The sequence below is a fragment of the Pseudophryne corroboree genome, chromosome 11 (genome assembly GCF_028390025.1).
Source record: "Pseudophryne corroboree isolate aPseCor3 chromosome 11, aPseCor3.hap2, whole genome shotgun sequence".
Lineage (NCBI taxonomy): Eukaryota > Metazoa > Chordata > Amphibia > Anura > Myobatrachidae > Pseudophryne > Pseudophryne corroboree.
In genome coordinates this window covers 182288342-182314669 of record NC_086454.1, presented here as the reverse complement: position 1 = coordinate 182314669, position 26328 = coordinate 182288342, and the positions used below count along the sequence as shown (strand labels likewise).

Sequence of the window (26328 nt, the reverse complement as noted above, 5' to 3'; positions counted from 1 at the left end):
CATCCGGGGGGATGCCCAGCACAGGGCTAGTCCGCCCCGCATGTCAGTCCGCCCCCCCCCCCCCTTTGCACAAGTACAAAATCATCACACAGCGGCGATGCTTTTGTACTTGTGGAGTAACTCCCGGCCAGCACAGCTCCTGCGGCAGGCCTTGAGTTGATCGTCGCTGCCCCTGGTCGCAGCGGCTGCGTGTGTCATCACGCAGCCGCTGCAGCCCGCCCCCCGCATGGTCCGGACATGCCTGCATTGGCTGGACCGCGCCCCCTCCCGCCTCTGCCTGTCAATCAGTCAGAGGCGATCGCTAGGGAATGACGGTTTTCGGCATGCGCAGTTCCGACCCGATCGCTGTGATAAACTGCAGCGAGCGATCGGATCAGAATGACCCCCCATGTGCACTGCAGGTGGGGCAAGTGTAACATGTGCAGAGATTTAGATTTGGGTGGGTTATATTGTTTCTGTAAAGGGTAAACACTGGCTGCTTTATTTTTACACTGCAATTTAGATTTCAATTTGAACCCACTCCACCAAATCTAACTCTCTGCACATGTTACATTTGCCCCACCTGCACTGCACATGGGGGGTCATTCCGAGTTGTTCGCTCGGTAAATTTCTTTGCATCGCAGTGATTTTCCGCTTAGTGCGCATGCGCAATGTTCGCACTGCGACTGCGCCAAGTAAATCTGCTATGAAGTTAGGTATTTTACTCACGGCTTTTTCTTCGTTCTGGTGATCGTAATGTGATTGACAGGAAGTGGGTGTTTCTGGGCGGAAACTGGCCGTTTTATGGGAGTGTGTGAAAAAACGCTACCGTTTCTGGGAAAAACGCGGGAGTGGCTGGAGAAACGGAGGAGTGTCTGGGCGAACGCTGGGTGTGTTTGTGACGTCAAACCAGGAAGGACAAGCACTGAACTGATCGCAGATGCCGAGTAAGGTTGAAGTTACTCAGAAACTGCTAAGACTTGTGTAATCGCAATATTGCGAATCTTTCGTTCGCAATTTTACTATGCTAAGATTCACTCCCAGTAGGCGGCGGCTTAGCGTGTGCAATGCTGCTAAAAGCAGCTTGCGAGCGAACAACTCGGAATGACCCCCATGGTTTTGTCCATTAGTGTTTTTTTTTTTGGTTTGCTAACAAACCTGAATAAGGCCAGAGGTTTGTTTATATAAAGTATATGACAAATACAAAGAATCTCCTATATATTAGCCCTGTGCCTGCATTTCTAACACTGGGCGGAGTCACAGGCACAGATCTGGGTGGCTGGATGCAGGCCAGGAACAGTCCCCTCCCTCGGTCTTCCCATCCCCGCCCAGTCCCCTCCCCATCTCCGCCCACTCCCCTCTCTCCCCCCTCCCTTTACACTCCCTGCACCCTGGTGACACTGCAGCCGGTGACTGCTCAGCTGCCGCACAGTCCGGAGGAGAATGCCGTGGACGAACTCTGACTGCGGCACCCACAGCCTCCACAACATCCGCACCCCACCCGCGGCACCCACACCTGCAGCACCCCCCACCCGCGGCACTCACTCCCCCACCCATGGCACCCACATCTGCAGCACCCCCCACCCGCAGCACTCTCGCCCCTCCCCCACCCATAGCAGCCACATCTGCAGCACCCCCCGCCCCTCCCCCACCCGCGGCACTCCCGCCCCTCCCCCACCCATAGCAGACACATCTGCAGCACCCCCCGCCCCTCCCCCACCCGCGGCACTACCGCCCCCTCCCCCACCCATAGCAGCCACATCTGCAGCACCCCTCCCCCACCCGCGGCACTCCTGCCCCTCCCCCACCCATAGCACCCACAACTGCAGCACCCCCCACCCGCGGCACTCCCGCCCCCTCCCCCCACCCATAGCACCCACATCTGCAGCACCCCCACCCCTCCCCCACCCGCGGCATTCCTGCCCCTCCCCCACCCGCGGCACTCCCACCCCCTCCCCCACCCATAGCACCCGCATCTGCAGCACCGCCACCCGCGGCACTCCCGCCCCTCCCCCACCAGCAGCAGACGCCCCTTCCCCACCCTCGGCACTCCCGCCACACCCACACCTGCAGCACCACCCGCCGCACTCCCGCACCCTCCCCCATCCGCAGCACCCCCCGCCCCTCCCCCACCCGCGGCACCCACAGCACCCACCACATCTGTCCCCCACCCATGGTACACGCCCCTCCCCCACCCACACCACTCCCGCCCCCTCCCCTACCCGTAGCACCCACAAACCGCGCTGACCTCTCCTCTCCCACCCGTGGTAGCCCCGCCCATCCCCCACCCCCGTACCCACCTCTCCCACCCCCAGCATGCCCTGTATCAGTTTTAGCAAGGCCAAATAGCAAAACTGTAGCAGGGCATGCTGGGATGTGTAGTTCAACAACAGCTGGAGTGTCAAGGTTAGCCATCACTGATCTACACTGTTTAGATAGACAGTCATTAGGTTGACCCCATATGCTGGACATGCATTAGGTCAGCAGGGTTAAAAAGTATCAAAATGTTAACATGTAAAAGGTAGATAATGGAAAATCTAGCAAATTGAAAAGGTTGACAGGTACAAAAGGTCGACATGAGAATGGTCGACACATTAATGGTCGACACCCCCAGAGATATAAAAAATACAAATCTGCTTCCAGCAAGGGTGTGTGGCCTCGCTAAAATGGGCATGATCTCGACTGAAAACACTACCTTACACCTCAGTTTTTTACCCTACACCAAAAGAAAAATAAAATTCCACCATATTAAGCCCCGCACAGTAATGCCTCCTGTACCATATTATGCCACACACCACAAATGCCCTTGATACATTATGCCCTACAGTAAAGCTTCTAATTACTTTTAAATTACCTGCTCATTGCCAAGGGTTTCACACGCTGGGATCCATGCTGGTTGCCAGGGGTTTCATGCTCTGGGATCCATGCTGGTTGCCAGGGTTTTCATGCTCTGGGATCCATGCTGGTTGCCAGGGGTTTCATGCTCTGGGACAGATGTCATGATCATTGCCAGGGCTGTGTAATGCCTGTTGCCAGGGCTGTGTAATGCTAGTTGCCGGGGCTGTGTAGTTGTCTGTGGTGTGTTTACTGCACTGCACTGTGCTGTGCCTGCCCGCCCAGCCGGCCGGCCGGCCTCCCACCCACCCACCCACCCGCCTCCCTCTCAGCACGGCTGCGCGTTTGTCTATGTTCTCCTTCCTGCCCGTTTGTCTGTGTTCTCCTGGGCTCCCCCTCCTCCCCGTCGGGGGCGGAGTTTCGAGCAATGACGCGTTTGCATCGTGACTTCACGACGCAAATGCGTCATTACACGAAACTCCACCTCCCCGAGCAGAGTAGTAATTACAGGGAGGAGGGGGAGCAGAAACAACCACCAAGAGCCATGGCGGCGCCCCGTGCGACGGCATGCCTCGCCCGCGACAAGAAACGGCTCTGATCATATCGATCATTTGAAGCTGTCGACCGTTTGGACCTGTTGACCTTGAGCACTGTCTACCTTTTGCCTGTCAACCTTTTGTAACTGTCAACCTAGTGCATGTTGACCATATGGTATTGACCTATCAACTGTCTATCTAGACCCTGTCGACATATAGTCCAATACCATCTTTGTCCTGGGGACATGCTATTTTTGCTTATGCATTTTTCATTCATTTTGTGGTCAACTTAAATAAGCACATTTGAAGCTATTTATCAATCTAATCTACCTAATTTATCTCTTCCAGACCTAAAAATATGGATCCAGCCTTGCGTTTATGTAAGTATGTGATTACTTTGTACTAGTAGTAGGTTTTACTCCTAATTCTAAATCAGGCCCTATATACTGTATGTCTTATGTATATACATGATATATAATTTATTATAACATATTACCTGGTGGTTGTTGGCAGTAAGCAAGTAGTAAAATCTAAACTAGCTTCTTAAATCGACTTATTAAAATGATGATTACCCCCAGCAGAATTGCATAATTTAATCCAGTGTCCTAGGTTGGATAACAGCAGTGGGGTGTAACTAGATTACCAGCACCATTCTACTTTCCCAGAATGCCAGTAGGCTTGATGAGTCGATACATGGAAGACCACCAGTGGTGGTTTAAGAGAGGAGAGGGACCCGTGTGCAGGGTTTAATCAGGCCCCTTCCTTTCTGGCAGTGCAGCAGACTCTGGCATTGTGTCAGAGTCTACTGTGCATGCACTGGTTTCCAGGAACATGGTGCCTGCACCATGGGGGTAATTCAGACCTGATCTCTAGGGTGCGTTTTTTGCATCCATGTAATCAGGTAGTCGCTGCCTACAGGGGGAGGGTATGGAGTGTGTGCAGATGTACGATCGCATTTGTAGCAGAACTGCACAAACTTCAGTTTATGCAGTTTATGCTCAGCCCAGGATTTACTCTGCCGCTGCGATGATCGGGTATGGAGCTGAAGTCAGAAACCCTCCCTCCAAATGCCTGGTCCCTCCTGCCTGGTCCCTCCTCCTTGAAAATGGTCAATTGCCACCTACAAATGCCCTCTTCCTGTCAAACTCCTTGCAATCACCCATGCGTTAGGAAATTTCGCACCGTCCCGTCACTGACCGGTGATTCCCGTTGCTGCGGTCCATCACGCCTGTGCATTGCGGTGCATACACATGCGCAGTTCAGCTCTGATTGCAGGCTGTGAGAAAACGCAGCCTAGTGATCAGGACTGAATTATCCCCCCTGTTCGTACGGACATCTCTACTGTACAAATCAAGGGGAAAATGGCCACTGTGGCTTTGATTACTGCAATTCTGCAGCCAGCGCAGGCTGACTGAGCACACAGCATAATTACAGTGCATCCAGAAAGTATTCACAGTGCTTCACTTTTTCCACATTTTATTATATTACAGCCTTATTCCAAAATGGAATACATTTCTTTTTCCCCCTCAAAATTCTACACCCAATACCTCATAATGACAATGTGAAAAAAGTTTTTTTATTTTATTTATTAAAAATAAAAAACGAAGAAATCACATGTACATAAGTATTCACAGCCTTTGCCATGAATCTCAAAATTGAGCTCAGGTGTGTCAGCCTCCAGAGCCTTACCGCTGGCGGGTGCTCCCGCGGGTTACCGTCCCGCTGGTTGACGAGGCTGCGGCGGCAGGGAGCTGCTGGTGGCGGGTCCTCCTGGACGGATGTGCGGCTGCCAAGGGCCGGGGGTCGAGGGCCTGGAGATCCGGGCGCTGCGGCGGGGATCGCTGCGATAATGTCCTCTAGTGGTGACACAGTATAGTGTGTCAGAGACAGCAGCTGGCTAAAGCTGTGTCCTAACAACTAAGTATGTCTCCTGTGCTGGGGGCAGCCATTTTGGAGACCATAATATCACCAATGTAGTTCCCTATCTGTGTCCAGCCAATCCTGCATGTTCTCCCCTTACAAAAAGGGGCTGGCTCAGAGTGAGAGTGCCAGTGCTTCAAGTTACCTCCTTGTGAAAGGTTCTCCAGCTCTGTGCTCCCAGGTTACTTCTGGTTCTCTGGTCCTGGTTGCTCTCATCCATCAGTTACCTAAACGCTGCTGCAGTCCTGCTGTCTAAGTCCGTTGCCACTCGTGGAAATGCTCACGGGGTCCCAGGTCGTAGAGGAGCTCCAGGTGCTAACGGCAGTTCCCGCAGACGTCTTCATTTCTTCAAAGTCCAAGTTCTTCAGCCCCGTCTTTCAATCAAAAAAACACAGTCTTCAGTTCTTCCTTACCGGAGTTCTTCAGCTTCACTCTTCAAGTAATTTAACCATAGACTCTTATTCTTCCAGTTTCTTCTATTTGAGGTGCATCCTGTGTCCACTGATTGTCCTTGAGATGTTCCTACAGCATAATTGGAGTCCACCTGTGGTAAATTCAGTTGATTGGACACGATTTAGAAAGGCAAACGCCTGTCTATATAAGGTCACACTCTTGACAGTGCATGTCTGAGCACAAACCAAGCATGAAGTCAAAGGAATTGTCTATAGACCTTCGAGACAGGATTGTCTCAATGCACAAATCTGGGGAAGGTTACAGAAAAATATCTGAGGCTTTGAAGGTCCCCAATGAGCACAGTGGCCTCCATCATCTGTAAATGGAAGAAGTTCGGAACCACCAGGACTCTTTCTAGAGCTGAGCGACCGTCTAAACTGAGCAATCGGGGGAGAAGGGCCCTAGTCAGGGAGGTGATCAAGAACCTGATGGTCACTTGGTCAGAGCTACTGCATTCCTGTGGAGAGAGGAGAACCTTCCAGAAGGACAACCATCTCTGCAGCAATCCACCAATCAGGCCTGTATGTTAGAGTGGCCAGATGGAAACCACTCCTTGCAAAAAGCACATGGCAGCCCACCTGGAGTTTGCCAAAATGCACCTGAAGAACTCTCAGACCATGAGAAACAAATTCTCTGGTCTAATGAGACCAAGATTGAACTCTTGGGTGTAAATGCCAGATGTCATGTTTGGAGGAAACCAGGCCAATACCATCCCTACAGTGAACCTGCTCCAGAGTGCTCTTGACCTCAGACTGGGGCGATGGTTCATCTTTCAGCAGGACAACGACCCTAAGCACACAGCCAAGATATCAAAGGAATGGTTTCAAGACAACTCTGTGAATGTCCTTGAGTGGCCAAGCCAGAGACAAGACTTGAATCCAATTGAACATCTCTGGAGAGATCTGAAAATGGCTGTGAACCGACGCTTCCCATCCAACCTAATGGAGTTTGAGAGGTGCTGCAAAGAGGAATGGGCGAAACTGCCCAAAGATAGGTGTACAAAGCTTGTGGCATCATATTCAAAAAGACTTGAGGCTGTAATTTCTGCCAAAGGTGCATCAACAAAGTATTGAGCAAAGGCTGTGAATACTTATGTACATGTGATTTCTTTATTTTTAATACATTTTCAAAATTATAAGAAAAACTTTTTTCACATTGTCATTATGGGGTATTGTGTGTAGAATTTTGAGGGGAAAATTAATTTCATTTCCATTTTGGAATAAGGCTGTAACATAATGTAAAATGTGGAAAAAGTAAAGCGCTGTGAATACTTTCCGGATGTATTGTATACTGTATGGGTGCAGGGTGTGTGGCCCCCCCGGGACCCAGGGCCCTTGCACCCATCACAGATACACCAGATCACTGTACAATGCAGAGAGTAGCCAGGGCAACAGCAACCACCACTACACACATATGCACGCACACTCCTTGGTTTCTCTTACACGATATCCCGGGAGGCCTTGTAAAAATGGAACCAACCACCAATCAATGTGCTATTGTGGCTATGCCCAGGGTTGGACTGGCCCACAGGGGTACAGGGGAAACCCCTAGTGGGCCCCAATGCCTAGGGGCCCACCCAGGTTCCAGGTTCTGCACTGGATTATGGTGTATTTTCTACAGTGCATTGTTGTTATTAGTCTGGTATATTATAATGCATGTACTAGCAGTATTTACTATACTGTATATATTTATCATGGGGCAGAGCCCATGTACTCTCTAATAGTTAAGCAAACCTATGTGATAGCTGGCCACGCCTCCTCTGGAGACTGGCCACACTCCTAAACATGGGCCCCTACCACTGCATTTCCCTGGTAGGCCCTTCATACCTCAGTCCAACGTTAGCTGTGCATCAGAATCAGAAGCTAAGGCTGCATGGACAGCTAGGGTGGTGTGGACGGTGCACTCGCACAGAGCCACACCACTCTAGATAAGGCTGTGCATGCATCCTTATCTTCATGATTCTTAGGCACAGCCACAAGAGAGCACATGCCTTTTGGGGCCTCCACACACAATCTACCTGTGTATGCGCCAACGCTGCCACTGACCATCAAATTCCCTCTGTAATGTATAATAGTAGTGGGGTGTCTGGGTCACAAGGACTGGGTTTTGTGAATCTGGAATTGTGGCTTGCGGTTTGGTATCAGTGACTTTAGGCAGGATTAGCCGAGCAGGCTGAATGAAAGTCTTTTTCATAGAGCTTTAAAGGAGGTTCCACAGGTGCCCTAGCTGTTTACTTGTTAGAGCGGTTGCGTCGGCAGGACCTGTACATCTGTGGACGAACGTCTGGCGGAAACCCGGATAGGAAGACTGTAGACTGGGGTAACTGAGACTCGCTGAGAGGGATGGTGACTCGGAAAGGTCAGCATGCGAGGAGAAATAACCGGGTGTAGATCCAGCAATCCAGGTGAGAACTCAGGAAACAGGATGCTTTAGAAGCAATGCTGTGGAGCACAGGGAACTAGCACACACAAGGCTGTGTGAGAGACGTTGCACTGGCAATTTGCTTACCCAGAAATCCCTAGATTTATACCTGCAGACTGTTTCCCATTGGTTTTGCAAACCTTGCAGGTGACTGAGTGTTTTAGATTAGCTGACCCTTCCAAGGCGGCGACGCCCATCCCGGACCTCTGCAGCTGGAAGCTGCACAAATGTTTGCTGCTGCCTCTGAGACCTCTCCTCCCAGACATGCCTGCAAGTTGTGCCCCTTGCCAGCAGCCCGCACCCCCACCGGAGGGACCGTGCCAGAGCATCCGGACAGGTAAGTACTGCTGGTCCCAGAACCCGATCCGCCGGACCGTGACATTACCCCCCTCCCTTTTAGGGATGGCCACTGGACAGCCACCAGGTTTGCTGGGATTTTCTTCATGGAACTTGTGAAGTAAAGCGGGAGCATGAACATCCAAAGAATCCTCCCAGGAACGCTCCTCAGGACCGTAGCCCTTCCAATCCAGGTATTGTAGACGTCCATGTCTTACTCGGGAGTCAAGGATCTTCTTGATCTCGAATTCAATACCACGATCCGTGACAACCTTTGGAGAGCGAGGAAGGATCTTACAAAACTTGTTTAACACTAAAGGCTTCAAAAGAGAAACATGAAAGGCTGGGAAGACTTTCAGGTACGGGGGTAACTTAAGCCTATAAGTTACGGAATTGATGATTTGTTCAACTGGGAAGGGCCCAATGTAGCGAGAAGCAAACTTCATAGATGGAACACGTAACCTTAAATTGCGCGTAGAGAGCCAGACCTGATCTTCAACTGCCAATTTCGGTACCACCCTTCTCTTCTTATCAGCCCAGAATTTATAGCGAGCGGAGGCTTTTTGTAGATTTTGGTGAACTTTTCGCCAAACTCCGGAAAGTCTGTTGAGAGATTCCAGAACCGCAGGAAGATCTTGAGCTGGTAAAGCCAGGAACTGAGGAACTCGAGGATGGAAGCCATATACGGTATAGAAAGGGGTATGACCTGTAGAAGAGTGGTAGGAGTTGTTGTGAGCAAACTCTGCCCATGGTAGTAGTTCTAGCCAGTCATCTTGAGAAGAAGAGACATGAATTCTGAGGAACATCTCCAAGTCTTGATTGACTCTCTCTGTACTTCCATTGGTTTGAGGATGATATGCCGTTGAGAATTTTAACTGTACCCGTAGGGCGGCACAGAGAGCCCTCCAGAATCTAGCCACGAACTGGACTCCCCGGTCAGAAATAATTTTGGTCGGAAGACCATGGGACTTGAAGATCTCTGCAATGAAAAGCTGAGCTAACTCGGGTGCGGTGGGAAGACCCTTAAGAGGTACGAAACAAGCTATCTTAGAGAAGCGGTCTATGATTACCCAAATAGTAGTAAATCCTTTACAAGAGGGTAAATCCGTGATGAAGTCCATAGAAAGGTGGGTCCATGGCATCTTAGGAATAGTTAGGGGTATTAGCTCTCCCGCTGGCCGAAGACGAGAGATCTAATGCTGTGCACACTTGGTGCAGGAGGCGAGGTAAGAGGAAACATCAGACTTCAGTGCAGGCCACCAATACGAGCGTTGGATAAGGTCAGTTGTCTTATGGACTCCAGCATGACCAGAAAACTGAGAGGTATGGGCCCAAATCAGTATTTTCTTCCGAAGGTGAGGAGGTACGAACACTTTTCCCAATGGAGGCTGTAGTTTAGTGGAGGCGAAGTTCCGAGACTCCAATACAGGCTGAGGAGAAGGAGAGTCGTTGGAATCCTCAGAGGAGTAGGATCGGGAGAGAGCATCTGCCTTCTGGTTTTGAGAACCAGGTCGAAAGGTTAGGGAGAAATTAAATCTTGAGAAGAACGTTGCCCATCGGGCTAGACGAGGATTCAAACACTGAATATTCCTGAGAAAGATTAAATTCTTGTGATCAGTGAAAATAGTGATAGGAAACTTAGCTCCCTCCAAGAGATACCGCCACTCTTCCAATGCTAACTTAACAGCCAGTACTTCTTGCTCTCCTATCGTATAGTTCCTTTCTGCTGGTAAGAACTTCTTGGAAAAGAACCCGCAAGGATGAAGTTTGTTGTCATTCAGACGTTGGGAGAGAACTGCTCCCACAGCATCAGCCGAAGCATCTACCTCTAAAACAAAGGCTTTATTGACATCGGGTTGCCTCAACACTGGAGCTGTAGTAAAAGCCTGTTTTAATCGTTGGAAAGCTTCGTCTGCAGATGTTGACCATTCTCTGGGATTAGCCTCCTTTCGAGTGAGAGCGGTGATAGGTGCCACTATAGAGGAGAATCCTTTGATAAATCTTCGGTAGAAATTAGCAAAACCCAAAAAGCGTTGGATTGCTTTAAGGGTGGTGGGTTTGGACCAATTTAGAACCGCTTGTACCTTGGCTGGATCCATCTCTAATCCTGAACCAGATATTATGTAGCCCAGGAAGGGCATGGAGGATTGTTCAAAAATACATTTTTCCAATTTGCAGTACAAATGATGTTGGCGAAGCCTCCGCAGCACCTCTTGTATTTGAGAATGGTGATCTTTCAGGTTGGTCGAGAAAATTAGTATGTCACCTAAATAGACTACTACAGAACTATAGAGTAAATCACTGAAAATTTAATTTACAAAATTTTGGAAAACTGCTGGTGCGTTGCTAAGCCCGAAGGGCATGACTAAATACGCGAAGTGACCATCACGAGTGTTGAACGCCATTTCCATTCGTCACCCGCTCTGATCCGGATCAGGTTGTATGCTCCCCTGAGGTCCAACTTGGTGAAGACAGAGGCACCCTTAACCCGGTCAAATAGCTCTGAGATCAAGGGCAACGGGTAACGATTTTTTATTGTTATGTCGTTCAGACCCCGGTAATCGATGCAAGGACGAAGACCACCATCCTTTTTTTGGACGAAAAAGAACCCCGCACCGGCTGGAGAGGTAGAAGGCCGAATAAATCCTCTAGCTAGATTTTCCTTGATGTATTGCGACATGGAGTCTGTCTCAGGGGCCGAGAGAGGATAGATTCGCCCTCTAGGAGGAATCTTTCCCGGAATCAGGTCAATAGGGCAGTCCCAGGGTCTGTGGGGTGGTAAGACTTCTGCTGCCTGTTTGCTGAAGACATCAGAAAAGGAGGAGTACTGAGACGGAATTTGCGGTAGGATCTCCAGTTGGTTTTTATTCACATGTTTAACACCGGTAAGACAAATTTGAGCACACGACTCTCCCCATGCCAAAATTTGCATATTCACCCAATCGATTCTTGGGTTGTGCTTCTGGAGCCAAGGAAGTCCCAAAACAATTTCATGAGTAGCTATTGGAATGACTAAGAAATTAAGTAACTCCTTATGGAAAGCTCCTATACATAGCTGAAGGGGAAGAGTCTGGGGGGTTACTACTCCACTGCAGATTCGACTTCCATCTACAGCGGAAAGGGCAATTGGTCGAGAAAGCTCAACTGTAGGAATCCGTAGTCGCTGTACCACATCTGCCGTGATAAAGTTTTTAGCAGCTCCCGAATCTAGGAGAGCGAAAAACCCTTTAGAACCCTGTGGCAGGTCCAAAGAAACCTCTAGGACAGGCTCAGAATGAGATGGAGACGATGTCACCACTCCTAACCTAATGTCTCCTCTTCTGGTTAGGAGCGCTAGTTTTCCGGACGCTGGGTGCAAGAGGCTACCAAATGTCCTGAACCTCCGCAGTATAGGCACAAGTTCTCCCTGCGCCTTCTCTGACGCTCCTCTGGCGAGAGACGAGCCCTATTGATCTGCATAGACTCATCCTGGGACGCTTCAGCTGACACACTCGAGGAAGAAGGCGGAGGAGGACGAAAACCTTGGGCGCTCCCCACGATTCTTCTCTAACTGGCGCTCTCTAAAACGAAGGTCAATCTTGGTACAAAGGGAAATCAAGTCGTCTAATTTGGGCGGAAGGTCCCGGGTAGCCAACTCGTCCTTGATTTTGTCAGACAGACCTTTCCAGAAGGCCGATACTAGTGCCTCCTCATTCCACCGTAATTCTGAAGTATAGGTCTGGAACTGTACTACATACTGTCCCACAGACCGGTCCCCCTGCCGGAGGCGCATTATCTCGATTGATGCAGACGTGGTTCTTCCGGGGTCATCGAAAATTTTTCGGAAGGTAGCGATGAATTCATCATATTTGTCAAGTAGAGAATCCACTCTCTCCCACAGGGGTGACACCCAATCCCCCAATCCAGGGCTGGACTGGCCAGGAGGGAGACGATATATGCTACCTTTGCCTTCTGTGATGGGAAGTTAAAGGGCTGTAAAGAGAAATGAATCTCACACTGGTTTAAGAACCCGCGGCACATCTTCGGGTTCCCGTCGAATTTGGTGGGCGTCGGTAGTCGCAGGGATGAAGGGGAAGCTACCATAGGAACTGGGGCGGTCGGCACTTGCTGAGTCTCCGGGCGTCGACCAGTGGCGACATAAGCAATGTCGGCTTGCATGGAATCCTGGCGGGTAGCCATCCCTTGAATAAATTGAGCTAATTGGTGCTGGGATTCCTATAGACCAGGGGAGGGCAATTATTTCAGCTGAGGGGCCACTTGACATTTCCTGTCAGTATCCGAGGGCCACACACAAAATATCAGCTCCCCCCACTTGCCAAATATATAGGGACGTGGCTTCATGTGGAAGGAGTGTGGACAAAAAATAATACAGATTCATATTAGGCTGCACAATAGTCTCCATTATTCAAATTGCGCCACTTACACACATTACAGCAGGTAGAGCCCCCTTTTACACAGTACGGCAGGTAGAGCCCCCTTTTACATATTACAGCAGGTAGAGCCCCCTTTTACACATTACAGCAGGTAGAGCTCCATTTTACACAGTACGGAAGGTAGAGCCCTCTTTTACACAGTACAGAAGGTAGAGCCCCCTTTTACACATTAACATTTTATTTAGGATAATTATTGCGCAGCAAGCAAATTATCCAGTGTCTTATGGCCCCTGGGGAAAGGTGTGACACAGGGGCCCTCATTCCGAGTTGTTCGCTCGCAAGCTGCTTTTAGCAGCATTGCACACGCTAAGCCGCCGCCTACTGGGAGTGAATCTTAGCTTAGCAAAATTGCGAACGAAAGATTCTCAAAATTGCGAATAGAAATTTCTTAGCAGTTTCTGAGTAGCTCGGGACTTACTCTGCCACTGCGATCAGTTCAGTCAATTTCGTTCCTGGTTTGACGTCACAAACACTCCCAGCGTTCGCCCAGACACTCCCCCGTTTCTCCAGCTACTCCCGCGTTTTCCCCAGAAACGGCAGCGTTTTTTCACACACACCCATAAAACGGCCAGTTTCCCCCCAGAAACACCCACTTCCTGTCAATCACATTACGATCACCAGAACGAAGAAAAAACCTTGTAATGCCGTGAGTAAAATACCTAACTGCATAGCAAATTTACTTGGTGCAGTCGCACTGCGGACATTGCGCATGCGCATTAGCGACTAATCGCTCCGTTGCGAAAAAAAAGTAACGAGCGATCAACACGGAATGACCACCAGTGATAGAACACGGGGAGTGTGACACAGTGACATAACACGAGGGGTCACAGATAAGAGCCGGCACACACAGTCCAGTCTCCGGGGGCAGCCAGCATCTTCGGGGAAGCTGGACATGCCCCCGGAGCGAAAGAGAAAATACCCGCCAGGCCCCACCCCTTTTAAATTAGGCCACACACCCTTTTTGGGCACCACGCGGCTTGAGTGGGGGGGGGTGTAATAGTACAGAGTGCGCTCCGCGTGTCACCACACCCGGTGACGCCTCTGGGCGACACGGTGACAGAAGAACACGGTGGGGTTGACAGTGACAGAACACCATGGGGGTGACACGGTGACAGAACACGGGGTGTGTGACACAGTGACAGAACATTGGGGGGTGACACAGTGACAGAACACGGTGGGGGTGACACGGTGACAGCACACGAGGGGTGACACGGTGACAGCACACTGGGGGGGTTACAGTGACAGAACACGGGGGGGGGGGGTGACACAGTGACAGAACACGGGGGGTGACAGTGACAGAACACCATGGGGGTGACCCAGTGACAGAACACGGGGGGTGTGACACAGTGACAGAACATGGGGGGTGACACAGTGACAGAACACGGTGGGGGTGACACGGGGGGGTGACAGTGACATAACACGGGGGGTGACACAGTGACAGAACACGGGGGGGTGACAGTGACAGAACACGGGGGGGGGGGTGATGCAGTGACAGAACACGGGGGGGGGGTGACAGTGACAGAACACGGGGGTGTGACACAGTGACAGAACACGGTGGGGGTGACACGGTGACAGCACACGGGGGGGTGACAGTGACAGAACACGGGGGGTGACAGTGACAGAACACGGGGGGTGACACAGTGACAGAACACGGTGGGGGTGACAGTGACAGAACACGGGGGTGTGACACAGTGACAGAACACGGTGGGGGTGACACGGTGACAGCGCACGGGGGGTGACAGTGACAGAACACGGGGGTGTGACACAGTGACAGAACACGGTGGGGGTGACACGGTGACAGCGCACGGGGGGGTGACAGTGACAGAACACGGGGGTGTGACACAGTGACAGAACACGGGGGGTGTGACACAGTGACAGAACACGGGGGTGTGACACAGTGACAGAACACAGTGGGGGTGACACGGTGACAGAACACGGGGGGTGACAGTGACAGAACACGGGGGGTGACAGTGACAGAACACCATGGGGGTGACACGGTGAGGGTTTGGTACAGCGAGAGCTAAAGATCTCTCCCCCCAACCTAAAAACAGTCTGACGCCACTGTCCGCACACACAAATACACACACACACTCTCACATATATATATACACACACACACACATACACACTTTCTCTCACTCACTTTTCCCAATAACTTACTGATCTGGCTGGCAGTGGCAGGAAGGATGGATCTGCAGCAGTCTGGCTCTTGTCCCGTGTAGCTCCGCCCCCTGAGGTCCCGTGTAGCCCCGCCCCTTCATCGACACGTAGCCCCACCCCCTTTTCGGCTGAATACAGCCGTTGTCACTGGGGAGTCTGGAGGCGGGAGGAGGAGGCTGCTACAACGCAGCAGCAGGGGAGAGAGGCGCCGCTGGCAGCTTGGAGGTACTGCAGTGCAGAGCAATGACAAGCAGCTCAGCTGGTCGGGCCGCTTGTCATTGCTTGCTGGTTGAAGGCAGTGGGCCGGGCAGGATCGGTTTGCGGGCCGCATCTGGCCCGCGGGCCGTATTTTGCCCACCCCTACTCTAGACTCTCCAGACGAGCTGCTATGCCCTGCAGAAGATCAGTACCGGAACCATGAGCACCCTCCGGATCCATAGAGCCAGTGCAAACTGTCACAAGGACTGGGTTTTGTGAATCTGGAATTGTGGCTTGCGGTTTGGTATCGGTGACTTTAGGCAGGATTAGCCGAGCAGGCTGAATGAAAGTCTTTTTCATAGGGCTTTAAAGGAGGTTCCACAGGTGCCCTAGCTGTTTACTTGTTAGAGCGGTTGCGTCGGCAGGACCTGTACGTCTGTGGACGAATGTCTGGCAGAAACCCGGATAGGAAGACTGTAGACTGTGGTAACTGAGACTCGCTGAGAGGGATGGTGACTCGGAAAGGTCAGCATGCGAGGAGAAATAACCGGGTGTAGATCCAGCAATCCAGGTGAGAACTCAGGAAACAGGATGCTTTAGAAGCAATGCTGTGGAGCACAGGGAACTAGCACACACAAGGCTGTGTGAGAGACGTTGCACTGGCAATTTGCTTACCCAGAAATCCCTAGATTTATACCTGCAGACTGTTTCCCATTGGTTTTGCAAACCTTGCAGGTGACTGAGTGTTTTAGATTAGCTGACCCTTCCAAGGCGGCGATGCCCATCCCGGACCTCTGCAGCTGGAAGCTGCACAAATGTTTGCTGCTGCCTCTGAGACCTCTCCTCCCAGACATGCCGGCAAGTTGTGCCCCTCGCCAGCAGCCCGCCCCCCCCCCCCCACCCCCGGAGGGACCGCGGCTGAGCATCCGGACAGGTAAGTACTGCTGATCCCGGAACCCGATCCGCCGGACCGTGACAGTCTGGCTTGTTCTCTGCTGGACACAACGCTGCTAATATACATTACAATGGACAGAGCAGCAGCTGCCTAACCTGTGTGCTCTGCCCCCTCCCAATCTCCACAGTGTCTGCCGGGAATGAGAGAGATGTCATGACATTTCTCCGGAGGCACTTTCAAATGGCACAGAAGCCATTCCATGGTTGTAGCTGGGCACAACATCAAAGGTAAGCAGCATAGTTGCTTCTAGGTGAGGGGGAGAGGAATAGTGAGAAGGAGCAATGAGAAGGAGGAGGAAGAGTGAGGAGGAGTAGAAATGAGGAGGAGGGGCTCTTCCATAGCATGATGTGTATATGGGGCTATACTGTGGCGTAACAGTGGCTCTACTGTGTTGTAATGTGTATAACCAGCTCTACTGTGGCATAACATGTATAAGTGACTCTACTGTGGCATAATGTGTATAAGTGGCTCTACTGTGGCGTAATGTGTATAAGCAGTTCTACTGTGGCATAACGTGTATAAATGGCTCTATTGTGGTGTAACGTGTATAAGGGGGTCTACAATGGCTTAATGTGTATAAGGGGCTTTACTGTGGTGTGACAAGTATAAGTGGTTTTACCTTGGTATAATGTGTATAAGGGGTTCTACAATAGCATAATGTGTAAAAGCGGCTCTACTGTGGCATAATGTGTTTAAGGGGCTCTACAGTGGCTTAACATGTATAAGCAGCTCTAATGTGGTGTCGTTATGTTCTCTGTACTTGAAACTCAGGAGATAGGGTGGCAGCAGAAGAGTTCCAAGTACAGATGCGTTAAGCTGCGACAGAACTGGGGTACGCAGCAATACCTAATGGAAAACCTGACTCCGTTGTCTCTCCCCAGTGGTCGGTCAATGCCTGTAAGACTATGGTTTCGTAGGCCCACGGCGACCGCGTTTGACGGGCAGATTATGTCTGCCCGACTCCGATGCCCCCAATCTTAGTAGGTTACAAGGCATTAACCGAGACAGAGAGAGAACAAGGGGAAATCTAACTAAAACAAATACAAAAGAGAAAGGGGAAACTACTGAAAACTATAACAGCTGCCAAGAAAAGCGTAACCAAAGTAACACAGCCTAACCGCCAAATACGAACCCATCGTAATAAGGTGAGGGCAGCGATGTGGAACCCTCTGCAAAATGACACAACCAAACACAAATAAAGAAAATACAGCTTCAGCCAAACAGTGCGGCAAAGCTGCTACTCACGACACCACGAATGGTGTATTCAGAGGGAACAGGACCCCAAGGCTGTAGATTCAGGATCACTGTACTGGAAGGCTGGAACAGATTCCCAGGACCAGGCTCCATAAACCATGACACAGGACACAGGAATGGACTGGCTGCAAGCAGGAACACTCCAGACGCAGGATACAAAGTCCTGTGAGAAGCTGACAGGTTCTCACAGGAACATACAGGTATCATAACAAACTTCTATCACCAGCCCTGGACTTCAGGGCTAGCTGGGTAATAAGGGAAACACGCCCCAATCAGGATGGCTGGAAGCCAGGCACAAGGTAATGGCAAAAATACTGGCAGGTGAGGTTACACAGACAAGAGCATTATGCATATTATCTGTCTTTTTAACTAAGAAAATACATCCCCAATCTACTCACTACAGTTCTCTATTATGCAAACTCATGTATGTTCTTGATGTAATGAATTGCTTGTAATTGGCATTGCATGTGTGGGGAAGTTGTTCAGTGAAACAGTTTTATTACTGCATGCTGTCTGGTGTTTACCTCCTTTCACCATTTGGCCATTTGTGGACAGGTGTACTATATCTTTACATTTAGTGAGGTGTAGTCTTTGTGTAAAGGACAGAGTGTGATTCCTGATTGGGAGGGGGGGGGACACAAACAAACAAACACTGAACAACATCACCAAACAGGTAATTTCAACTTTAAACTTGTTATTCTTTGTACTGTCTGGACCTGGCTACTAATAACAGATGCACAGACAAAATTCTTAAAGCTATGTGTGCAAATGCAAGGAGCTTAGGAGACAAAGTTCCAGAGCTAATTGCGATAATGACAAGGGATAACCTGGATATTGTCTCAATTAATGAGTCATGGTGCAATGAGAATCATGACTGGGACATAGCTATACCAGGATACAATTTATTTAGGAAGGATAGAATGGGAAGAATAGGAGGGGTAGCAATGTATGTGAAAAAAAGCATAAATGCTACTTAATACAAAATGTTGAGGACAAAACTGAGGCCCTTTGGGTCACCATGGAAACTGGGGAGAAGGACATTATTCGCATTGGGGTGATCTATACACCACCAGGCCAGGGGCAGGATTTGGACAGGAACCTATTGTTGGACATCTCTAAAATGGCTTTAAAGGGAGAAGTTATAATCATGGGAGACTTTAATTTACCTGATGTAAATTGGGAGGGGTCCTTTGCAAGTTCAGCTACAAGTGGCAAATTTCTAAATTCCTTACAGGGAGCATCTCTAAAGCAATTGGTGAGGGAACCCACTCGCAAAGACTCAATATTAGATTTGATTCTTACAAATGGTGACAGGATATCAGACATATATGTGGGTGAGCACCTGGGATCCAGTGATCATCAAGCAGTATGGTTTAGTATAAAGACAGGATCCAACTCTTGTCACACAAAAACAAAGGTGTTGGATTTTAGAAATGCTGACTTTGCAAAAATGGGGAGATGTTTAAGTGATTCATTGGCGGACTGGAGGAACTTGGAAGGAGTGCAGGAGAGATGGTAAAAACTGAAAAGTGCAACACTAAGGGCAACAGACCTTTGTATCAAAAGGGTTAGGAAAAGCACCAGGAAAAGGAAGCCAATGTGGTTCACAAAAGAAGTATCAACTAGTGTGAAAGCAAAAAAGATGGCTTTTAGGAAATACAAACAGACTCAAAATAATAATAACAAAGAGGTGTATCTTGACAGACGGAAGGATGCTAAGAAAGTGATCAGACGTGCAAAGGCAGAAGCTGAGGAGACAATGGCCCAGTCGGTAGATAAAGGGGGCAAAACTTTTTAAGTATATACTGTAAATGAAAGGAGAAAATCAAATGGAGGAATAATAATACTTAAGACAGAGAGTGAGAATTTGGTGAGGGAGACAAGGCAATAGCAGATCACCTAAATAATTATTTTTGCTCAGTATTTACTACAGAAGGAGAAGGGAAGGGGCCACAGTTATGTTGCAAGGACATTCATAAAAATTAGGTAGATGAAAGTACATTTACAGAGGAGAAGGTCCTAACTGAGCTTTCAAAACTAAAAGTGGATAAATCAATGGGGCCAGATGGGATACGCCCAAGGATACTAAAAGAGCTAAAAGATGTGCTGGTAGCACCATTAACAGAATTATTTAACCAGTCACTAAATACAGGTGCCATTCCAGAGGACTGGAAAAGAGCAAATGTAGTTCCATTGTACAAAAGTGGAAGCAAGGAAGAAGCAAGTAACTACAGACCAGTAAGCCTTACATCAGTAGTAGGGAAAGTAATAAAAAAACTACTAAAAGAAAGAGTTGTGGAATATCTTAAATCAAACAACTTACAGGATCCAAAACAGCATGGATTTACTGGTGGGAGATCATGCCAAACAAATCTTATTGACTTTTTTGACTCTGTGATGAAAATTAAAGATCAAGGGGGAGCTGTAGATGTAGCATATCTAGACTTTAGTAAGGCATTTGACACTGTCCCACATCGCAGACTGCTAAATAAACTTGAAAGTGTGGGGGTGGATTATAGAATAGTTAAATGGATAAGAACCTGCTTGCAGGATAGGAAACAGACAGTTGTAGTAAATGGAGTGCAATCTATGGAGGGAAATGTTACCAGTGGAGTACCCCAGGGATCTGTACTCGGACCAGTTCTCTTTAATATCTTTGTTGGTGAGATTGCAAATGGTATTGAAGGGAACGTATGCCTTTTTGCAGATGATACAAAGATATGCAACAGGGTAGACACACCAGGAGGAGTAAAACAAATGATTGATGACCTAGCTAGGCTTGAAAAATGGTCAAGAACATGGCAACTACAGTTTAATGCTAAAAAATGCAAAATCATGCACTTGGGTCTCAAAAACCCAAAGGCTAAATATAGTATCAAGGGTACTATAATGGAAACTACTGAGGAGGAAAGGGATTTAGGAGTCACTATTTCAAGTGACTTAAAGGCAGGAAAGCAATGCAACAAAACAATGAGAAAGGCAAGTCAGATGCTTGGTTGCATAGGGAGAGGAATCAGTAGCAGGAAAAGAGAAGTAATAATGCCACTGTATAGGTCATTGGTGCGGCCTCATCTGGAATACTGTGTCCAGTTCTGGAGACCATATCTCCAGAAGGATATAAGTACATTAGAGAGTGTACAAAGAAGGGCAACTAAAATGGTGCATGGCCTACATCACAAAACTTAACCGGAAAGGCTAAAAGATCTTAACATGTATAGTATGGAGGAGAGAAGGGAAAGGGGAGATATGATAGAAACTTTCAAACATACCAAAGGTTTTAACAAAGTTCAGGAGGGAAACATTTTTCAAAGGAAGAGAAGTATTAGAACTCGAGGACATACACTGAAACTGGAGGGAGGCAGGTTCAGGGGAAATTTAAGGAAAAATTATTTCACAGAAAGGGTAGTGGATAAGTGGAATAGCCTCCCATCAGAGGTGGTAGAGGCTAAGACTGTGGAGCAGTTTAAACATGCTTGGGATAGGCATGTGAATATCCTTACAAGGAATTAAGGTTCAAAGAGGGTTGTGATTACCTAAAGGATAAAAAAATGGGCAGACTAGATGAGCCAAGTGGTTCTTATCTGCCGTCAAATTCTATGTTTCTATGTTAAGAGCCAGACTGCAGTACACAGACTCACCACATAATGACCAAATATCTGACAAGTGAGGCTAAACACATAGAAAACAGGCTGCAGTTACACAGACTCACCACCGGCGGCCAACAAGAGTCTTCTAAACAAGTACAAGAGAAATCCTGGCATGCAAACAGAACTATAACATAAAATTCATGAACAGAAAGCAAACAGGAATGAACCACTGCTTGTGGTTCATAACAGGTGTAATGTGTATAAGGGACACTACTGTGTAGTGTAACTGTATAAAGGGCACTACTGTGTGGCATAACATGTATAAGCAGTACAACTGTGTGGTGTAATGTGACTAATGGACACTACTGTGTGGTGGAATGTGAATAATGGACACTACTGTGTGGTGTAATCTGAATTGGTACTCTTCTGTGGCAACTCCCCTTTCCAATAAAGCCATGCCCCTATACTTTTTGCAGACGCCTTCCCTATTTAGAATATGGGGGTGTACCAATTCTCTTTCTGCTACAGGACACATAAAGCCAGAGAGGGAGCAGGGGAGCGAGGCCGGAGCCACAGCTGCCAGTCTGAAGTCCCCCTGTGCTTACAGAACCTCCCCGCTCATAGTGCTGCTGCCATAGAGCTGTAAACAGACACAAGCAATGAGCAGTGGGAGAGTGGTGCCAGGATGGGTGCTGATGCTGGCTGACTGAGTGGAGGTGACAGCTGGGCGTCTGCGGCAGAGAGTATCCCAGTGCTGAGGGGGCCGGCTTCAGTGACAGGAGTGAGAGAGAGCATCCACTGGCCACCAATAGAAGAGTGCAGGGTGGAGTCGGGGGAGTGGCTACAGGCAGCAGCAGCTAGCAGAGTGAGCAGCTGAGAGAAAGGAGGGACTGAACAGCTGGAGGGTGAGATCAAAGCAAACACATTACACCCCTTACCTGCAGAGTTTAGGAGTGTTGCTGATGCAACATAACTTTTACTGATTGCCAGCCACTCCGCAGTGTCATGACAGGCAGCTGAGCTATTGCTCGGAATCAGAGGCTTACACTTATCTCTCATATATTATATTGGATGCTGGCTATCAAACGTATTATTACTAATTATACAAGCACCGTATAGCGGCTGAATGCGGCATTGACTTTTAACCTTCATACATTAAACAGCCTACTGCCTCATCAAATCTCTTGCAAAGCTAATCTTCATCTCATCTGGGACAATGTTGCAAGAGGGAGAAAGACTGTTTTCTGTAGAATCCTAACACTGAAATAATGTGGATACACCTGTGAGGCATAGACTATAGACTTTATTCTGTTTAAAAGCTCAAAAGTTATAACTAATTAAACTTACAAACTGCAAACAGGTGTTTCATACACACGGATGAAAGCAACATAGCCAATGCATGAGGATCTCCAAGAGCAATGTTTACTAGAAGGTTGCTTCTATGCAAACTTACACATAAAAAAGGGCTAATCAACAAATGGGCCCCAACTTTACTGCAGTTTACAGTGGAACTAATACTACCCGGGTATACCCATATATTGGTTGTGTGTTTTATTTTACTGCATGCAGTAATATGTATTTAGAATACATATTTAGTCATCCTTGGTTGCAAAACAAATGATACTGTATTTTGAGACACAAGTTTTCATGAATTCAGCTAAACTTGTCATTGTAGAACTTATAATTTAACTTTCATTAAATGTATAAACTTTCCTGTCACATATGACACAAATGAGCTCATACAGTAAATGTGATACTCTGCACATATTTACAGGGAAAGTGTTTCTCATTCATAATGGGGGGTATTAACAAGTTTGTAAACTATTGGCCCTCCCTGGGATTCATAGGCACCTACAGTTACTACTGGACTTTGTCCTAATTAGCATACACTGTACATCTAGCCTATTTGTGGGGTGCCACTGAGTCCTTGGGTTGGCCATAGTAATGGGGGTAGTTTCAAATTATTAATAGTTGTTAAATACATTTTGTGTTGCATTGTCGATAATATATGCAAATATGACATCAGTTTTAAAGAATGGATGCGAGAAATAAACTTAGCTTCTGCTGATTCATCCAAGAGTGAGGTGTATGTGGTATCAGGGGTGTTATTAAAGACATTAATTAATGTATTTGGGTTTCCCCAAGTAGGTCCAAATGGTGTAAGAGGTAGGTACACAAACATACTTGGGTGGAGGCACTGACATTAGACGTACAATACCCTCAGTTAAGGGTGGGTACATCCAAGACATTATTGAATGCTAGTAACCCTAAGTAAATTAAGGGATTAGTCCCATTAGAGGTTAAAAGGGGGTTACACACATATAAACATACATGTGTAGATGTAATGTAATATATGTATACCTCAGTTGCTGAGCAGAACCCAGGACTCAGCGTTAAGCTTCCATCTCATAAGCCCGCCCCCAGACTCTTATTGGCTAGTTCACATGAGTCTGGGAGCGGGCTTAGGAGAGGGAAGCCTAATGCCGAGTACTGGGTTCTGCACGGTACAGCGCTGCGGCCGATCCCGGATACACACCAGTACATATATTGCATACATCTACACATGTATGTTTAAATGTGCTTAGCAGCCGCCCCTGGTGCATACAGTAGTTGAAAAGTTTTAGGTACAGAACCGCTTTAGTCACAGCTGACTGATTAAACCAAGAAAATGGAGACAGCTTAGGGCCTAATTCAGACTTGATAATAGATGTGCGAGAAAACACACATCTACGATCATTTTCTTTGACATGCGGGGGAACACCCAGTACAGGGCAAATCCGCCCCTCATGCCGGATCCAGCTCCCCCTTCCCCCTCAGACATGCGAGAGCATCGCACGGTGGTGATGCTTTCACATGTTTCAAGTAGCCCTCTGTCTGCGCAGCCAAGCTGGAAAAGCAGACAGCTACCCGCCATGTTAATGGTCGCAGCGGCTGTGTGTGTTGTCATGCAACTGCCGTGGGCCCGCTCCATAAATGGTCCGGACACTCCTGTGTTGTCCCGACCGTGCCTCTAAAATAGAGCATCGATGCCCACAAAACGCAGCGTCGATGCAACGTTCTTGCCCCCCTCCAGGTCTTAAACTGCGTTCTGAAGAGAACGCAGTTTAGGACCTTGCACATGCGCATACATGCGTACGCGCATGTACAGAAATTTTTGCACATCAGCGACAGAGTCTGAATTGACCCCTTAGTTTCTAATAATAAACTTCATAAAATGTATGGTTTTTTTTGTTTGTGTTATACAAGGAAAACTTTCTTTGAAATAATATGTTAAATATCTACATATCTGTTAGCAATGCATATACTAGTTATATATCAATATTTATGTAACTATGATCTGTTTGAATTTCAGGTTACCAGATAATTTCTTTAACTGTCTGGATTGGGCTAAGCATAGCTATGATTGTAATGGGTAAGTGATAAACAATAATATCAGCTTTCTTTAGACCTCATTTATAAGTTACTAACTAGTTGCTGTTATATCTGTAAGCTAATAAGTTACAAACTCTTATTTTGCTCTATTGACCACGTGTTACATATTCCTTGAACAGTTAATTAGCCACAAAGTTATACTTTATTTTTGCTCATACCTCATAGATGTGCAAATAAAAATAAGCAATGTTGTACCAACCATCATACCAGGAAGCATGCACAGCCACAAGGTTTTGTCAGAACCGCATGACTATTTAAGGACTAGATATATACCCTGGCAACAATGGTTCTGTGTGCTTCCAGTTTGTGTTTCCGTGGTTACCACCAGCAAAGTTTATTCACTCCAGCCCTGCCTGTACTCACAAGCCTGGAGCATCTCCAGCACACCTGACTCTGTATTAGAGCTACATCTTAGCCATTGTGTGATATAACGGACTGCAGCCTAGTCTCTATTCATCTAGCAAGTCTCTCTGCTACTGTTAGGCACCGGGGTCCGCTCGTCGGTGCGGCCCGGCGCCTAGCAACCAGGGACGCCGTGCGCGTTCAGCCGCCGGCTCCCTGGCAACGCTGGATGCCGGGCGCACGGAGCCGCTCAGACCCTAGCAACGGGGACGCCACGTTCGGGCCGCGTTCCCCGTTGCTGGGTCTTTTCTAATTGTATAATGGTGTGCTGGCCGTGCAGCATGCAAGCTGCACGGCATTACTTGTGATTACCCAGTCTGGCTCCTGATTGGGGAGCTCACAGTTATAAGCACCCTTTGGACTTCTCACAGACGCCGGTGATAGCTTCCTGTTTGCCTGTGTCGGTTACAGAGAGTTTCCAGTCCTGCTCAATCCGGTTGTTCCTGTCCTCAGTGATCCTGTACTCGGAAGTTGTCATCTGTTCCTGGAGTCTGACCGAGCACCTTTAACATCCTGTGGTGTTCGTGAGTCGCGGCGTAGCCGTGTGTTGCGGCTTGACCGCTTACTGTTTATTATTTTGTATCTTTGTGTTCTGGAGCTTTTGCGGAGGATTCCGCTCCCCCTGATCCACTCTGGTATCCAGCGGTGCTGGATAGGAGTTACGGATCAGTGGATCTTTGGTTGTCCTTTTCCCTGGCGGCTAGTCCGCACATACTTTTTTGGTTTAGTTAGTTAGCTTGTAACCCCTGGCCTGGTTGCTTAGTCAGAGGGCCCCTTGTTATCACCCTGTCTCGGATTTCCCTTTGTCTCCCATTAAGACCTGAGGGGGCATCGGGGTTGGGCAGACATAATCCGCCCTTCGAACGCGGCTGCCATGGGCTCAAGCAACCATAGTCTCGCAGGGGATTTCTGATAACACGGGCGAGACAACGGAGTTAGGGCGCCAGGGGTTACTAGGCTCTCCTGCTCCCACAACCAGTATATCTTTCCAGTACTCAGACCTCTGCCATAAGATCTCCTCTGGTCTGGAGTACGGGAATCATAACATTATCACCGGCCAGACTAAAATTTAAAATTAAACAGGAGTTAATTTTTCCCTTGTTCAGTTGGGAGATTTGTCGGCCTCATGAATCCCACCGGTGTCGGGCCAAATCCTGGCCAGCTTCTAGTTAGCCAGATTCAAGAACTTACTCAGATGGTTCAGGATCTGTCCCTTCGGGTGAGGTCACAGGAAGATCTGTTACGGACTTCCCCGAGGGTCATTCCTGAGCCAAAAATGCATCTGCCTGACCGTTTTTCTGGGGATAGAAAACAGTTTTTTAATTTTAAAGAGTCTTGTAAACTTTATTTTCATTTGAGACCAGTCTCCTCAGGTACGGAGGCTCAGCGGGTTTGAATTATTATTTCTCTGCTTCAGGGGGATCCTC

At 48.3% G+C, this 26328-nt stretch overlaps 1 protein-coding gene across 3 annotated transcripts in view; it reads left to right on the top strand.

Moving 5' to 3' along the window:
* The window catches only part of LOC134969288 (transmembrane protein 272-like), a 252567-nt gene that overhangs the window by 136174 nt on the left and 90065 nt on the right, over window positions 1-26328 (top strand). For all 3 annotated transcript variants that reach the window (XM_063945137.1, XM_063945138.1, XM_063945139.1), the window contains exons 2-3: window positions 3699-3730; window positions 24420-24479. In XM_063945137.1, coding sequence (XP_063801207.1) covers window positions 3699-3730; window positions 24420-24479 — 92 coding nt within the window. The remainder of the gene's footprint in view (window positions 1-3698; window positions 3731-24419; window positions 24480-26328) is intronic.